Source organism: Dysidea avara, chromosome 1 (genome assembly GCF_963678975.1).
Source record: "Dysidea avara chromosome 1, odDysAvar1.4, whole genome shotgun sequence".
Classification (NCBI taxonomy): domain Eukaryota; kingdom Metazoa; phylum Porifera; class Demospongiae; order Dictyoceratida; family Dysideidae; genus Dysidea; species Dysidea avara.
Window position 1 is genome coordinate 22,452,423 of NC_089272.1, and position 18,414 is coordinate 22,470,836.

Consider the following 18,414-nt stretch of genomic DNA (forward strand, 5'->3'; position numbering starts at 1 on the left):
ATGAAGAAATTGTAGGCAAAACCTGTACTTTTAAGGGCGCTTATAAACATTTGACGAATTTAAATTTGACGAATTAAACCGATTCGTCAAATTTTTTTGATGTCAAAATTTCCTTGCGCACGGTAGTATAGAACATGGAAATTTGTTCACTAATTTACAAAATGAATAAAATTAAAGCAAATTTTGCTTCCCTTATACAGACCATACTATACAGTGTATTTTGTCATAGATATGACTCTAATATCTATGGTTTTGTCATCTCAAGGTTCATTTCATAGAAGTCACTAAAAGGATTTTGATCCTTATACAGCTTCACAAAAAGAAGATATTCCGGCTACACCAAATAGAAAGTGTGAGCAAGATATTAAAACGACTTAACATTTCATGTAGCTATTTATAGATAAAGGCTGCTTTTCTATGGCCCTGACAATAAATACAATACAAGCCTACTAGCTACCTACTTACACAACAAAACAAAATTACATCACACAAAATAATTCTTTCACAGATTTAGCACTGCACATTGCTATAGGTAATAATGGACAAGGAAAATTACAATATTAATTTAATTATAAGTTTGGCCTCTTGTTACGTCTATCCCCGATGTCCAATTTCTGCCCAAAAATAATCAGTTTGTTCTGTTCCAAATGGCCGTGCTCCTGTACACCAATCAGACTGTTTTCCATAAGACCTCTCCAATATGATTTCTCTGTTCAAGTTTCCTGAGCACTTAAGCAGATTTTGTGTTATAGGCCATATGACCCTTATGGTCAGATGTCGTCTATGATGATATTGACCTTTCTTGCGTGACGTCACGTTAGACCACAAACCCACAATCGAAGAGAGGTCCGCTCTTCCAGCATTCTTTATGTGATGGGTCTCATTCGTTTATGTAGAAAAACAGTCTTGCTTTATTTAATAGTTTCATTTGTAATAATTTCAATTATAGGGTATTGTTTTATGTACGGATTACCGGGTTTTAAAGAAAATGGCGTCTCGTTAACCTCGCGATCGTCGATTGCTTATGACAGACTTCTGGATGCAGCCAATACATCGAGGGAAACGTACAAGCTAGTGCACAAGGGAGGGAAAGATGTTACCAGGCTTCTTGACTTGTATGTAGCCAAGTTTAAAATGTTCACTGTGAGTCAGAATGTACCAAATGTTCGTGAGAGAAGAAAATTTGTACAAAATGAATTTAAACGATTTCAAGCTGTCAATGTAGTTACAAAACAATTTGGAATAACACAGTTGGACTCAGTTGATTCACAGAAGCAGTTTATAGTTTGTCCAGCTTATGAGCTCTGGAAACATAACAGAAGCAGTCAAATACCACCACATTTCCAGGAGTGTCACAAAATGTCTTTCCGTTCTTCAGGTCCAGTTACATTGCTAACTAGTTACCCAGGGTCAGGCAATTCGTGGGTACGACAATTGATAGAGACTGCTACAGGAATTTATACTGGATCGGTATTTTGTGACCCTTCTTATGTAGCATTCAGTATGATTGGGGAAGGTTTACGGACTGGCAATGTTATTGTAGTGAAGACACATTTTTCAAAGATTGAGTCCAGTAAGGTCATCTACTTGATTAGAAATCCATTTGATGCAATAGTAGCTGAATGGAGTAGGTTTGTAGCAAGGAGAAATATGGCAGGTAGACATGTCTCTGAAGTTGGAAAGGAACATTTCGGTAAGCGCATGTGCATTTGAATATGCACGTGTAATGATGATATATTAGCTAAAAGTTTAGAGTGTGTTTATAGCTGGGTGTACCAAAAGGGCCTATACACTTGAATTTTAACATTATGATGTGGGTGTGGACTGGACTACTAGACTGGAATTTTTTGTTTTTTTGCACATTATATGGTTGGATTTATTGATTCTCACCAGTTAATGGCAGTTTGTTAGCCTGCAGCCCACTATTAAATACTGAACACGTACGGGCAGTGAAATATACAAAATCTTTTAATGATTATGCTACTGTTCAGTTATGCCGCTATACAGCTTGAGGTTCAACAGCACCTATACCTTACCATATACTGCTGATATGTGACAGTAATAGTTACTCAGTGATCATCTTGCCAGTTGATGAATATATCCTTATTTATTAACACTTTACAGTGACCAGCACTGAAGGCCTTAGAGCAAGCTCAATAAGTAAGCTATGTAGTCTCATGTGGCCAGATGTATATTTCAAAGCAGGGGCTTAACAGTTAGAGATTATAAGTGTCTGCTGAAAACCTTAACCCTGTGTTGAAATAGAGGTCACATGAGACTATATAGCTCCCTCGTTGAGCTTGCTATAAGGATATCTTCGGCAAGATGATAACTGAGCAACTATCGTTGTCACATAGCAACAGTATATGGTAAGGAGTGAGAGCTATCCCCCCAAGCCCACATTTTCTGAGGGGCACTAAATAGTGTAGAAACTGATGTCGTTTTAATAGAATAAGAAAATTTTTCTGAACAAAGTAAAAGTGCGTGCTAGCATTGGGATTTGTCCTTAAGTGGAGTTGATCGTGTCAATGCCACTACACAGGCATGACATTCATAACATTACGTGACAATAGTACCAGTATCAAGTAGTTACTGTGCCAGGCTAGAATGACGCTTGTCTTTGTCAAGAAAGTAAGCTATCAACAAGCAAACTGTGGGTGCTAGCATAGAGATTTATCCTTCAAGTTTATTGTATCAGCACCACAGTGCATTGGAATGCTTAGATCTGAATGCTAATGCATGCTTGTCTAGAAAGTAACCTAACAGTAAGTTTTTGGCTTTGCTGATTTTCATTTGATGAAAAAATCTACTGGTGAGAGTGTGAGACCCAAGGTTACAAACTATGTATTCAGTAATCCCACCACAAGTTTCTATTGGATTTAGTAACCTCAGATATCAAAGGAAATATTACATAAAATTTTCTATATGTATAGCTATTAATTGCCCGTTCATATTAAGGCAATCATTTTTTTAACAGGTTTGTGGTAGTGGGCTACTGCCTGACAGAAGCTATGGGATTTTTTTTTTGTCAAGCTTGCTACAATGGGGTTGTTATAGCATGGTGTTTTGAGCATGCGTGTCAGAGTCTTAATAAGTGATAACACGAGTGAAGTGTCAGCTAACGTTGATCTGCTGCTTGAAGCTGAATCCTGTTGCATAACAACTTGGGGGCTTGTCCGAGAGAACCAGAAGCTTGATCTTTTGAAGATCTTGGTGTACAGAAGTCGTATTTGCTGTTGATTATTGCCAATTTTCATGGCCAGTTTTTGCCACTTAGTACCACTTCACACTTCTAACCCCAAACTTGAATTCCTTGGCACCGGGTTGAATGGTGCCTGAACAGGTGTGAATTTTGTTATTTGGCGTTGTTTCTTTCTGTGTTCTCGTTTGTTAGGGATCGGATTGTTAACAGCGGTGGTGGGCAACTTTTGGAATTGTATTATTACACTACCACTGTACTAGAATTGCTGGCTGATAAAACTGTTTTGTATTTTCACTACTATTACCTTGTTGTATCTATGAGTTATTATGTCGTTTAGCATCGAATCATTCGTGGACTCTCCTAAATCGTCAACCTTAGTGCCACTGAAGAAAGCGGACTTATCTGCTCTTGCTCAACATTATAAGCTGGAAATTACTAGTACTATGAAGAAGAACGGTATTCGAAAGCTGCTTGTGGAGCATTTAGTGGAGGAAGAGATCATTTCTGACGATGAAGATGTGCTAACTAGCGCTAGTGTGGCAGAGCTAAAAAAACTCGAGCTGAAAGATAAGGAAAAGGAACGCAAGAGCCAACTAAAGCTGAAGGAAATGGAGCTAAAAGAGCGTGAGTTGACAATGCAATTAAAAATAAAGGAGTTAGAGTTAGTGGCAGCTACTGCCACAGCAAACCCCACCCCTCATCGTAGTGATTTTGGCGTATATTGTTAATAAAGACACCAAGTGAGAAGCCTGTCACTATTTTGAGAGATACAGGTGCTTCACAGTCCTTAATCTTAGACAGTGTGCTACCCTTTTGCTCCCAGTCTGATACTGGCATGACAATGTTGCTACAAGGAGTGGAGTTGGGTATCTTCAATCATAAGGTTTGTTTGAGGAGTTCCTTAGTGAATAGTCCAGTTGTTTTAGGAGTGAGACATTCTCTCCCAGTTCAGGGGGTTGATCTTATACTGGGTAATGATCTGGCTGGAGGCAAGGTTACGGCAAACCCCCATGTTTCACAGATGCCATGCAATGAAGAGACTCTGATCAATGCACCAGAATTATTTTCAGCTTGTGCTGTGACATGGGCTATGTCCAGAGCTGCATCTAAGCAATCCACTCCGGACATCTCTGCTGTTAAGGGAGATCCCCTTGAAAGTGTGGCTGGCACGGTTCTTGATGATTAGGCTCCAAATGTATAACATCTACTTCTGCAGAGGAAGCAGTGTCCCAAGTGAAAGATCATTGTTTGTTGTCTCGGGAATCACTGATCAATGAACAAGAGAGAGATGAAGAGATTAGACAGTTAGCCCTTCATGCTGTGGATGAACACTAGGCTACTATGGTGCCTGGTTGTTATTTTCAGAAAAATGGTATTCTGATGAGGAAGTGGAGACCTCCTGAAGTTCCAGCACCACATGAGTGGAAGGTAATTATCAAGTAGTGCTTCCACCTATGTACCGAAGTGTTGTTCGAAGTCTTGCCCATGAAACACCAATGGCTGGACATCTAGGTGTAAACAAAACTTACCACAAGATATTGGATCACTTTTATTGGCCTGGAGGATGTGAAGTAGTATTGTCATACCTGCCATACTTGTCAATTGGTTGGGAAGCCCAATCAAAAACCTCTACCAGCACCCCTGAAACCAATTCCTGCCATTTTCTCATGTCATAATTGACTGTGTTGGGCTACTGCCAAAGACAAAGGATGGGAATCAGTATCTGCTCACGATTATGTGTGCCTCTACACGTTTCCCAGAAGCAATTCCTTTAAGGACTATCAAAGTCCCGAAGATTGCTAGAGCTCTGATTAAGTTTTTCACCTTGGTGGGATTGCCCAAGTCAGTGCAATCAGATCAGGGCTCCAACTTCATGTCCCATTTGTTTCAGGATGTGATGCTCCAACTTGGCATTAAGCAAGTGAAATCGTCTCCCTATCATCCTCAATTGCAGGGAGCCTTGGAAAGGTTTCATCAAACCTTGAAAACCATGATGAGAGCATACTGTTTCCAAGAGAACAAGGACTGGGATGAGGGTATTCCCCTTTTGCTATTTGCTGCAAGAGAATCCGTCCAGGAATCTCTTGGCTTTAGTCCCTTTGAACTTGTGTTTGGACATGTACCACGTGGTCCTCTTAAGTTTCTCAAGGAAACTTGGTTACTAGATGATGCTCCAGAGAGTTTGTTAACTCGTATGTCCAATGTTCGTGACCGACTACACACAGCCAATGAGCTTGCTCAGAAACATCTCAAGAAAACACAATCTGCAATGAAGACGTGGTATGATCAGAAAGCCAGAGATCGAGTTTTTAAATGTGGTGATAAGGTACTTGTGCTACTGCCAGTGCATGGAAGTTCTCTACAAGCGCGTTATTGTGGACCATTTACAGTTGAGGAAAAGGTGAACAGTGTAGATTACATTATCAGTACTCCAGGACATCACAAAGCTAAGAGACTTTGTCATGTGAATATGTTGAAGGCTTACCATGAGAAACCAGACATGCAGGGTATTCCAAAGACCGTGAGTGTTGTTAGTTCACTACCGAGTGATCCCAGTAATGTGACCCAACCAATGATGATTGAGGATGAGCCTAGGGAATCTGTTCGACTCCAGAACTCTGATGTTTTACAACATTTAGATGAGAAACTGCGACATCAACCTGTAGGGGAGAGAGAGGCAGTATCAAGGTTGGTGAGAGAATTTGTTGTTTTATTCCCTGATGTGCCATGTAGAACCACCATTGCTTGTCATGATGTTGATGTGGGGGATGCTCGTCCTATTAAACAACACCCTTACAGACTCCACCCAAGCAAACTAGCAGCCTTGAGGAAGGAAGTGCAGTATATGCTACAACATGGTATCGTAGAACCAAGTCAGAGTGAATGGAGTTCCCCATGTGTGCTGGTCCCGAAGGCAGATGGCAGCTATTGGTTCTGTACCGATTTTAGGAAGGTAAATACAGTAACCAAGTCAGACTCCTTTCCATTACCTAGAGTGGAAGACTGTATTGACTCTGTTGGTCACTCACGTTATATCACCAAGTTTGACCTACTGAAGGGTTATTGGCAGGTGCCACTTACCGAGAGAGCGAGAGATATATGCGTTTGTTACTCCTGATGGTTTATATCAGCACACAGTCATGCCATTTGGAATGAAGAATGCTCCTGCCACCTTCCAGCGCATGATTAATCGTGTAATTGGTGGTTTGGAAGGTTGCCAGGTCTACATTGATGACATTTATGATTATTGTGTATAGTAATGATTGGGACCATCATGTGAAGCAACTTCGTGAGTTTTTGTGCCGTTTGAGAGAGGCCAAACTGACTGTGAATCTGGTGAAGACAGAGTTTTGTCATGCTTGTGTCGAGTTCCTTGGACACGTTGTAGGACAAGGCTGGATAACTCCAGTTACTGCCAAGGTGAAAGCTATTGCTAAATTTCCAGTTCCTACTGACCAGCGCCAGCTGACACGATTTCTAGGGATGGCTGGTTATTACCAGAAGTTTTGCCACAACTTCTCTACTATTGCTGAGCCACTCACTGCATTGCTGAAGAAGGGCAAGAAGTTCCACTGGTCTCCTGAGTGTAGAAGTGCTTTTGAGAAGATTAGGTTGATACTACTTTCTGGTCCTGTTCTAAAGGCACCTGACTTCCAGAAGCAGTTTAAATTGTTTGTGGACACCAGCGATGTTGGTATTGGAGCTGTGCTGCTTCAAGAGGACATGACTAAAACACGGAACGGACTGGGAAAACGGACTCACAAACGGACTGGAAGGAACTCCCCTGAAAACGTTTTTTTTGCCATAGAAACTCACTAAATCACTGCTACAAAGAATATAACACGTAACAACAGCCTTAAATAAACCTCTAAACGTGTGCTCGAGCCACCATTACTACCCTGAGATAATTTACAAAGCGCCAGTCTGCCAGTTTGAGCGCCTGTGACAGCGAAGTTGTCGGTTAGCTACAGTTTAAGCAAACAAAGTATCACAGACTGTATTTGTAGTAGCCAGTTTCTTGCCAGCTGATTAAATACAACGTAGCCGCCACGAAGCCTACCTGTCACGAGCTGTCACCTGTAAAACTGAAGATCAGCCGTCAAACTAATTGCAGCAATTAACCAGACCATGAATTCCAAGTAACATAGTGTCTTAACACTTGTGTCTTGTCTTGTTTACACATGCGAAACGAAAGTGCGCTTTTAATTAAACACAAAATGAATTTAATTTCAGACTATCTTTAAGCGCAGGGCTTAATATCGGCTTGAGCAAACTTCGACATCGTGTTCAGAGCAGTTCAGAGGTTTGTTTCAGGTCGTTGTTGCGTGTTATATTCTTTCTAGCACCTATACAGTGAATTTCTATGGCCAAAAAACGTTTTCAGGCAAGTTCTTTCCAGTCCGTTTGCTAGTCCGTTTTCCCAGTCCGTTCCGTGTTTTAGTCATGTCCGCTTCAAGAAGACCCTTCTGGAGTGGACCATCCTGTGTGCTATTATTCAAAGAAGTTGAACTGCCACCAAAGGAATTATTCAACAAGTGAAAGGAATCTCTTGCACTTTTGCTGTCTCTACAACATTTTGAAGTTTATGTTGGGTCAACTGTTACTCCTGTTAAAGTTTTCACTGACCATAATCCATTAGTGTTTATTAACAAGATGAAGAATCACAACCAACGTTTGGTTCGCTGGAGCTTGGCTTTGCAGGAGTATAACTTAGACATTGAGCATATTAAAGGTAGAGACAATGTTATTGCCGATGCCCTGTCTCGGGCTGTTTGATCACACTGTGCTTGAACTTTTGAACTATTTGGTAACTTGTTTATTGTAGGCTTTACCTTGTATTCCCTCTGTATTTTAGTAGCTACCTTCTTTTTTGTATTTATGTGTGATATGCTGCATGCATGTGGGGGGAGCTTTGTAGGGGGGGGGGGTGTTATAGCATGGTGTTTTGCGCGTGCATATCAGAGTCTTAATAAGTGATAACACGAGTGAAGTGCCAGCTAACATTGATCCACCGCTTGAAGTCGAATGCTGCCGTGTAACAGGATATAGTTCATTTCCAACAATGCTGTTCAGTGACTTTGTGTGTATGCATGAACTATTGGTTTTTTAACTAGTATATTAAAAATTATTAATTTAAAAATGAAGTAGGGGTCCAAGCAATAAAAGGTAGTGAAACAAGAGATGAATGATGGTATTTCGGTGGGAAATCCCTACATTGGCATGTTATAACAATGATTAATTTTTTCAATGGCAAAGTAGGATTTTCCCACCAAGCTATGCTGTAATACCATCATTGCGCTGGATGTACTTTGCCCCTCAACGTACTCTTGTGTGTCGTGATCTGTCGGTATGTGCCCTGCAGCGGTAGTATACTTGCATTGGAGTTAGTAAAATTGTAATGAAATGGGAATGGGATCAACCAATGAGAAATCCTTAAATATATAAAGGTAACATACTGGATCCTTTTGCTACAATAATCAAAACAATTTAGTGCTGCTACGATAATAATATAACAAGGTGGTGATATGATCAGTTATATCAATGGTTGCACGATAGGGTATCACTCTTTTCACCCTATTTCATGTCTCTATAAAACTTAGACAAAAAAAGGTAACCAAAAAAAAAAATTGTGCAATCCTGATCCGGGTTTGAACCCAGGACCACCAGTGTGATAGCCCAGTGTGCTACCAGATGTGTTACTGCTGCTAGCTCCCTTGCTTTTGCTTCTTTTCTATCTTATAAATGTGACTCAAGAAGTAAGCTGTATCAGCGTTGAAACCGGGTCGGGTCAACCGGGTCGGGTCAACCGGGTCTGACCCAGTTTACAGATTATCCAGGTCTGACCTGGATTGAATCACGTGAGAAACGAAATTGTTAGTTGGACGATGTGGAAGCTTATTAACGCTAGCCGCGCAGTTATTTTGTGAGCCACGCCTACTTATCACATTACAAACATACACTCAGCCATGCCTACTTATCACATTACAAACATACACTCAGCCACGCCTATTTATTAGTAGGTGCAGTCTGCAAGCTTACGTGGAGCCACACCCACTAATCGATTGTTGTACGAGTTGTATTATTGTCTAGTCTTGCAGCAGGACATTTGTGAGTTACACCCACTTTAATATATCGGGAAAGTGTAATACTAGGTATGCATGAAGCCACACCCAATTGTTGTCTGCTCACGGTAGCTACGTGGAACCAAACCCACTGACTGATTTTAAATTATAGACCTACCGGCTTGGTTATCACACAACTACTCGTTTGGTCAACATGTTAATCGAACAGTCAAGGCATAGTCTCGCTTGCTCGAGACTGCCTCTTAGCGCATGCCTCGGCTTTAATTAATCTGGGTCACATCCAGCCGGATTGCTATCCGGGTCAGTGGGTCATCCAGGTCAGCAGTAGTAACCCGGTTTCAACGCTGAGCTGTACATAGTAAGAAAAACCTAACCCTAAAGGTGAAGAAGAAACCAAAGGTGAACCCTAATGCTAATACTACTTGTCGCATCCCCTAAGGTCGACTACTTGCGGCAACTACTAGACGTGTGCTCTAAAGTCAAAGAGAGAGAGCAACAACTACAGAAGGATGTCTGGATGTTTTTGTGCTTAATTATACATAAGGGTCATGAAAGGTGGTGAAAAGAGTAAAAACCTTGTGCAATAGTAGCACCACTTAGTATAATGATGTGGGGGAGGCCAGGAAGATGGTATTTGGCATTTAATTAAGTTATATGTTGATGGTGTAGTAGTGGTCACAAGCCAACCTCAAAGTAAACTGTGAGGTTTTAAAGTTTCTATGCAGTTCCAGCCACTTGTCTCAACCATATAGCAGTAGTAAAATGTACTTGAAACCTAGTTACCATGAGTAACTTTTACTTGTGGTATACATTCAACTAAAGTTTTAACTTAGTATATAAATTTGTCTTGCAATTGTTACAGTTAGTTCTATATCGTAATATACGTTCATATCGTGACATAAACCTTGGTGATATATGATCTAGACTTTTTCTATATCATGGCAGCACTGCAAAACATTCTGTTGAGCAGTCACTGTGCACCAAAACACTTTAATAGAGTAGTCAAAATTTGATGGACTACCCAGCATAGATTAGGCCTAGTGCCTGTATACCTGTATATACAGGTTTGGAAAGCTACATCTGCAGCCTCTCAGGACAAGAAGCCACATGAAGCAGTATGCTTATCAAGCTTGAGTGGGTTCAATGAGGATGCTATGATAGTCGTGGAGGGGAATTCTGCATTCCTCCAGTTTGTGAGGGTTGGAGTTCAGTAACTTTTTTTCCCTTGTTAACATTTTTTCCATTGCTGACCACATGGTATTTTAATGGTGTATCCCAGAGTGACTAGGTGGTAGTTACTATAATTCTTGCCAGCAGCTAATTTTGGCAAAATTATTAACAGTTTTGAGTTAGTGCTCACAGGATGATATAGATGAAATAGCATATTGTTGTATGCTTGCGGAAGTGGGAAAACTAATATATGACATCCACGTAAGACTTAGCCTGCATGAATGTTGCCACATGAGATTCTAATCTAACTACATGCAATCTCCTGAAATTACATGCTATTGGTTTCAAAGAAACAAGTGTACATGAATCAATTACATGTACACATGTAATAGCTAGCTGTAATGCTAACTTCTTCCCTGAAATTATTGACTGCTCTATCAGGGTGTTTCTATCATTTTAGAGGAAGGATCTTGCAATGTTTCACAGAAGTATGTGGTGTAGTGCATTAACATTTCCATTGGTCCTTCCTGTTCCCGCTTTACGTTTCCCTAGATTCTGCTTGCCAAAAGTGAGTCCTGTAATGTATAGTACTTTTAAAAATTGTTAATTTAAAAATGATGTAGGGATCTATGCAATAAAAAGTAGTGAAACAAAGATGAACAATAGTATTATAGCATAGCTCGCGATCGGTGGGAAGCCCCTACTTTGGCATTGAATTGCTATGGCTAATGTGCCAAAGTAGGGAAAGCTTTGCTGTAATACCATCATTCATCTCTTGTTTCGCTTTTTATTGCATAGATCCCTACTTCATTTCAATCAACAATTCTTTAAAACACTAGTTTGATTAGTTTTTTGTTGTAACACAGCTAGCTACAGTGACTGTTCTATTAGAATATCATGCATGGCTGTTGTATTAGAGTATCTTGAGTCATCCAAGGGGTGTGCAGCTTAGCTAGACCAATAAGAGGTGAAGTCATCTTGTTTGCTGTTAAGTAAATCTAATCCAAAACAGCCAAGCTATATAAAAGAGTGCGACCCCCAAAAAAGCTATGATGAAAAAAGATGTGAAATCCAAGGTGGTGGCCAAGAAATGGCTGTGATGGTAGGTTAATAGTAATAATTTTAATAATGACAATTCAGGTGAATTTTGTGCCAAGACCAGAATTTTTGTTATTAAATTTTTTACCATTAACCTACCATCACAGCCATTTCTTGGCCGCCACCTTGGATTTCACATCTTTTGTCACCATAGCCATTTTGGGAGCCGTACTCTTTTTTATAGCTTGGCTGTTTTGGATTAGATATCACTGCTTTTTGTATTTGTATACCCTAAAGCCAGCCTATGGCCGGCTTTGGGGCTTTTTAAACCTATCTTTTTTTCTTTACCACAGGAAGAAGAAAATGATTTAATCATAATCATAATCAAGATTTAAAGCAGATTTTTAATACTTTAACTATTTCTGATTTTATCAGTAATTATACAAATTATATATATTTATTACATGCCAATTATTTCCTACAGGATAACTCATTTGCTCTCTGCTGGATGACGTGAAATGTAGCTGAACTCTCTACAGGATTCTCTCTACAGGATGACTCATTTCTAGCTGAATTCTCTATAGGGTTATCTGTTTGTAGTTGAACTCTCTACAGGGTGATTTGTTTGTAGCTAAACTCTCTACAAGATGATTTGTTTGTAGCTGATCTCTCTATAGGGTAACTTGTTTGTAGCTGAACTCTCTACAGGATGGTTTCTTTGTAGCTGATAGGGCGACATGTTTCTAGCTGAACTCTTGATCTACAGGGTGATCTGTTCGTAGCTGAACTCTCTACAGGGTGACTTGTTTATAGTCTATAAAATTAACTGTTTGTAGCTGAACTCCCTATAGAATAACTTGCAATGTAATATAATTCTATAATGGAGTAAGTTATAAACGTTCTGAATGTTCTATTAGGGTGACTGTTCTATTAGAGTATCTCGATCTCGCTTTTGCTACACGTAGTTGGCTTTCGAATCATAACTCAGTAGTTTGTAATCCGATTCTTCTATACTACTGCAAGAACTTTCTATGATAATTATTCCAGCTACACACCGACTTTTAACTCATTGCTCTAAGCGGTTTGCCTGTTAGGCGTGAAAACTAATAGTTTTTTTATTCATAAAAATCGATCGCGTAATTGTGACACAGGTTCGGTTTTGTGTCATATCTCGATGGCCTTTATCTGGATTCCTTTGAAACCACAAAAAACCATTCCTACGATGGTTACTCCATCTACATAGCAATTTTCAGCTCTTTCCTTCAATGGGTTTACCCTGTGGGCGTGACAGACCTTCGACCTTATTTTACGCAAATAATCGATCATAACTCCGTGAATGTTCATCGGATTCCTACCAAGCGTGGTACTGAGATTTTATTTTATTTTTTTGGTACTGAGATTCGCCTTAATGAGCCCTTTATGTATACCAAATTTCAGCTTGATCGAAGTACGCGTTTGCATTTTATTGCAGATTTTGTAAAGTGTGCAAAAAGAAGTAGAAGAAAAAAAACTCCTAACTTTGGCCGCTTGTATCTCGGAAATGGCTGGAGTGATTTTCTTCAAATTTGGAATGTGGACTCCCCTACCTAGCCAGCACTTCTGTAGAAAATTTAGTTTCAATTGGATAAGGGATCACGGAGCTACAAAGGTGTAAAAATTGCATTTTCTTTCTTCCTATTAATATACTCACGGTGTGGTGTGCCAGCTTCTTAGGCCGCACGACGCACTACCGTGTGTCTTGATAGCTAGATTGTTAAGAGGTGTGGTCTCCATACTCTATCGCTATTAGTCCACCTATATCTTTACTTGATGGGTGTGGTCACGAACGGGATCCCAATCGTAAAGTTTCAGATATCTAGCTAGTATATACCCCATATGGTAGCGCCGGGACTGAAGCACTTCTGAAATCCAGCTCTAAAATAATTCTGTGGCATCTAAATATGCTGCCGAAAGAAAGTGTTGATACGGAAAATTAACGCCTCAATATGGTTTCGTTGGATGAAGAAGACAAGCAGCCTGATTGAAGATAAAAGAAAAGACAAGGCACACACAAAGGGCCTACACTCGTTGGAACCCCAAAAGGCATGGCGAGTTTGTTTTTGTGGCGTAAAATGGTGGCCATGTGCTGCTTTGTTTGGCCTCTACTAGCCTTGCGACTTGGTCAGACAGTGAGACTAAAGTTCGAGTTTTGGTGATTTTTAAAATTCAATATCTGACCACCTGTAAGTGTTTTGTTATATTTAATGCTGTATTATTTATTATTATAGTGTTGTTTTAGTACAGCAAATTCATTTTAGTTTAGTTCTAGTTCTTGTACCCATAGTCCACTACAGTTAGTTTTAGTTCTAGTACCCAAATTCCACCATAGTTTTAGTTAGTTTTAGTTCTAGTACCCCAATTCCACCATAGTTTTAGTTCTAGTACCCCAATTCCACCACAGTTTTAGTTAGTATTAGTTCTGGTACCCCATATTTCTGTAATTTTAGTTAGTATTTAGTTTCATTTTAGTTAGTGTTAGTTTTAGTGTTAGATATCTTCACCTATACTAACCTTGGTAGCACCCCCTAGACTTCCAGAAACTTTAGATTTGGTGTTTTGATAGATTTTTCAATTTTATTTTCCATTTTATATCAATGAGGAAAACTGTACGAGAATCCAATTCTTCAATTAATACACGGAATTTGCTGTTATCTACTAAATTCAGTGGTACATTGTTAGCACCTATAAAGATTGCAAGATGAAATGTATAATAGCCTTATGTTTATTGTTATTAGGGTTGTACAATTTAGATCCTAAACTACGTATTGGCAAGGAGGACTGTTTCAAATGGCTAGAAGAACCTCTCCCTTTGTCTTTTCAATTTCAGCTGCTTCAAAATGTTTATAAGCATCAGTATGGCATGTCTTCAAATGCTTCTTCAAGTTTATAGAATATTGTCCTTTAAATTCTTTATACACTTTCGCCTTAATGGTACATATTCCACTTTCTTACCAGTCCTATCAGGTGTGCCTCAAGGGAGTATTCTAGGACCACTTTTATTTCTTATCTACATCAATGACTTATTTTTATCTGTCCGTTCCTCTAATGCTCTCTCCTTTGCAGACGACACAAAATGCTATAAACAAATTCTTGAACATCTAGACTCCATACAACTTCAACAAGACCTTGATTCAATGGCAAACTGGTCTAGAGATTGGAACCAATTTTTTAATACCAGCAAGTTTATACATCTATCATTTAATACAAAATTCCCTACATCCTACTTCATAGACGACACTATAATCAAAACTAGTAGTACTCACCGTGACCTCGGTGTCATTTTATCAACTGATTTATCTTGGAAAAATCATTATAACCATATATCAGCTAAAGCCTATAGAACCCTTGGACTACTGAGACGTACCTTCAGCCACTCAGTTGACATTCCAACCAAGAAAACTTTATATTTAGCATTAGTTCGATCACAATTACTTTACTGTTCTCCTTTATGGCACCCCTACCTTATTTGCGACATCTCTGCTTTAGAAAGAATCCAACGCCGGGCAACCAAATTTATTCTTAATGACTATGTAACCGATTACAAAACACGTCTTATCAAACTTAACATACTACCACTGATGTACACCTATGATCTTTATGACATACTCTTCTTCGTAAAATCAATCCAGCATCCATCTAATCATTTCAATATCAGTAACTATGTCAACTTTTGCCGCAATCCTACCAGATCCTCCACCAGTAACAAGCTTCAACACAATTTTACATCAACCAACAAACAAAGTAACTTCTACTTTAACAGATTACCAAGAACCTACAACAGTCTACCAGTACTTGACTTAAATCAACCTTTTCCCACCATTAAATCACAGTTACTCAAGATCTTCTGGCAGCATTTTATAAACAATTTTAACTCTGACAATCCCCACAGTATGCACTTTGTTTGCCCTTGTAGTACCTGCTCCAAGTCTCCTCGCCCACCAAACTTCAGCAGTAATTAATCTTTTTTTTTTTTTTCTTCTTCTTGCTCTCTCTTAAAATAAGTACTTAGCTATATAAGTAAGTTTATTATTAAATACACATGTAAGTTTTAAAATTATAGGATAGTTCAACTATATACCAAATGTAAATGTATGTAATAACCTTAGCCAGCTAACTTAATTTGATTGTAATTTTATACATTCAATTGTAAGTTGTACGTATACTTTTTCTGGCTGTGGACACCAGTTGCCCACAGACCATTAATGCAGGCCTTGCCTGCATTAAAAAGCAGTTAAAATAAAAAAAATAAAAAAAAAATAAAAATAAAATACCACAAATCAAACCATCAGTACTTTTCACAGTACACACACTTTTGTCCTTGATCTTATCATGCCTGAAGTGGTTCCACACTCCACTTGACTTAGGCCTTCCACCTGGTTCAGCACAACTTCCACTTGCCATTGTGCACAAATGAACAAAAGCTCTATATAGAATGCTTAAATAACCTAGAATTAATGCTGAATAACAATGTTTTATAATAGCATTTGCAGGCATCACCATCTTCAAAGAAAAGTGTTAAGTGGTTTATATAGTGCACAATACCTTTTTATGTAGGATTGCTTGAGAAACCTTTCAGTTAGTTCTAGTTCTTGAGCTAAAAGTTTTAATGGTTTTGGTTTAGTTTTAGTTTTTGAATCAAAAATTGAAAGAATTTTAGTTTAGTTTTAGAACAAAAATAGATCACAATTTTAGTTTAGTTCTAGTGTACTAGAACTAGAATTAAATTGCTGTACTAAAACTAGATTTAGTTCTAGTTCCTTAGAATTAAAATAACACTATCTATTTTATGGACTAGTACTATTCTATAAAGGTGATTTTGTCACACAAGATGTTTCTAGGATGATTTTCATAGGCAGAATTGTGGGCGGCCTGCAAAATTTTTGGGGTGATCCCTACTTAAACGGTACTACTGTACCATTTGATATCCAAATAGCGCAAAAATATTGATGAGGGAAAATTTTGACAAATTGTGGACAATAATCAAGCATTTTGACAAATAAAAATACTTCAATTATGTATAAGAGATTACACTAAATGTAAAATTATAAGAAGGATCATGTAAATCGTTGATTTTCCCCTGTCAAACTTTCCACTAAAAGGTATTATATTTCATTTGAGTTGCTATTGTTGTATGCATATGTAGATGTGCGCTTATTGTAGGTAGCAATGCAGAATGGGACAGAAGTCTCAGGAGATACATAGTCAAATGGCTGAACCATGTTAAGGATTGGCTAGAGTTGAATGATCAATCAACTCTGGTAATTCAGTATGAAAAGTTGCAAACAAACTTGGATAGAGAACTAAGACGAGTGCTAGATTTTCTGAAGTACCCATACACTGAAGATGATATACAATGTACTCTACAATCTGGAATGAGTAACTTCCATAGAAATCATACCAAACACTTTGATCCTTATACTCCATCTCAAAAACAGTTTATATTACAAAAATTACAAATTGTTCGCAAAACTTTACACCAAAATGATATAGATTATCTACCTTGAAATGTACATGATCTTGCATTGGGTGTTATATTGTTTCAGATAACATACATATATGACAATACTACATTCTGTAACAGTTTGACACAAAATCAATACAATTGTGTAGAAAATTGTATTGAAACATTATTAATTTTAAATATAGTTGCAGTTGTCTAATTATGCTATAAATGGTGCTTCCCTGTGATTTCTTAATATAGACGGAGGTATATTCTTTTTCATGTGTCAGCACTTAGTTTAAAAGCAAACAGGTACAACACCACGTCATCTGTTCTGTTTTTAGAAATTGTCAACTGAAACATACATGTAAGCAAGTGCTGGTTTGTCAAAGCAAAACAATCTACTTACTCCGAAGTTGACTATGTTCACTGTTAAGTGCCTTATTATTGTGTGATCATGATCATGGCAACTTATAATCATATCAGAGAGCAGTGCCCAGTTCCAATACTGTTTTTTATACCTAAGTATCTGAATCATTACAAAACTCAATGTATATATAGGAGCGTTCAGTGTGTTCTTGTTCCATAGTTTAACCACTAAGGTGTAAAATGTAAATAATTATTTGAAACTGATATTTAATTTATTAAACTGCCGCTTCATAAAAGCAGAGGAGAACAAGATTAGACAGTAATCTGGAATTGATGAGTTATTAATTCTGCTCTGCAGAGTGGAGGTCCACATTGTTAGTGGTAGGTCACTTACACCTACATGGTGGCCTTACCTTTGTTCATCACAACAAACCACAGCTAAGTGTGGCCCTAAAGCTTGGGTGTACATATATCAGCTAAGTATAGGTCTGTTATGATGTAGCTATTGAGCCACCACAACGGCTCTTCCATTTATAGGCATCATGAGTACATACAGTGTGGATCCAGGTATTTGAAAAGGAGGGTTCCACTCTGAGATCTGGTAACTACAGCCTTAGTCATCTAGCTAGCTAACAGCTATAGAGTAGATGTTGCAGCTACGAGAAAAATTTAGATCCATGCTGTTGCAAAGAGAAATAGTTTCAGACTTCCAAGTTTTAGGCACACAATAGTGTACCTATATTATATCCTGATATCTATGACTATGTGTGGTATTTAATCTCAATAATAATTGTTCTGAGCAGAATAATACACAGTAGAGGATGGCATGGTCAATGACCCAACTATGGGATCTTGGATGGGCTATGAGACACACATATTTAATTCTCTGAAAAAGTAAAAAAAGGAAATCATGCACCCAAAGCATTGAAACTTGTAGCAATTAGATGCATGAGCATTTAGACCAAGTGTGCATTCACTGTTTTGCAAGCACTCCCAAAATGTGGACTATAAGGAGTTTTTTATTATTATTTCAATTTCCCCCCAAAACCGTACCCCCTCGAAGTATTTAGACA

The 18,414-nt window shown here is 38.5% G+C and overlaps 1 protein-coding gene across 2 annotated transcripts in view; it reads left to right on the forward strand.

Annotated features, from left to right (window-relative positions):
- The first annotated feature begins 836 nt into the window (after positions 1-836).
- LOC136259412 (WSCD family member CG9164-like) overlaps positions 837-18,414 on the forward strand; it is a 54,164-nt gene continuing 36,586 nt past the window's right edge. Inside the window, exons 1-2 of one of the 2 annotated variants that reach the window (XM_066052904.1) lie at positions 837-1,693; positions 16,693-17,192. In XM_066052904.1, coding sequence (XP_065908976.1) covers positions 874-1,693; positions 16,693-17,036 — 1,164 coding nt within the window. In that variant the 5' untranslated portion in view covers positions 837-873 and the 3' untranslated portion in view covers positions 17,037-17,192. Of the gene's footprint in view, positions 1,694-16,692; positions 17,193-18,414 lie in introns of those variants that run through there. The other variant, XR_010703249.1, reaches the window with a different exon arrangement.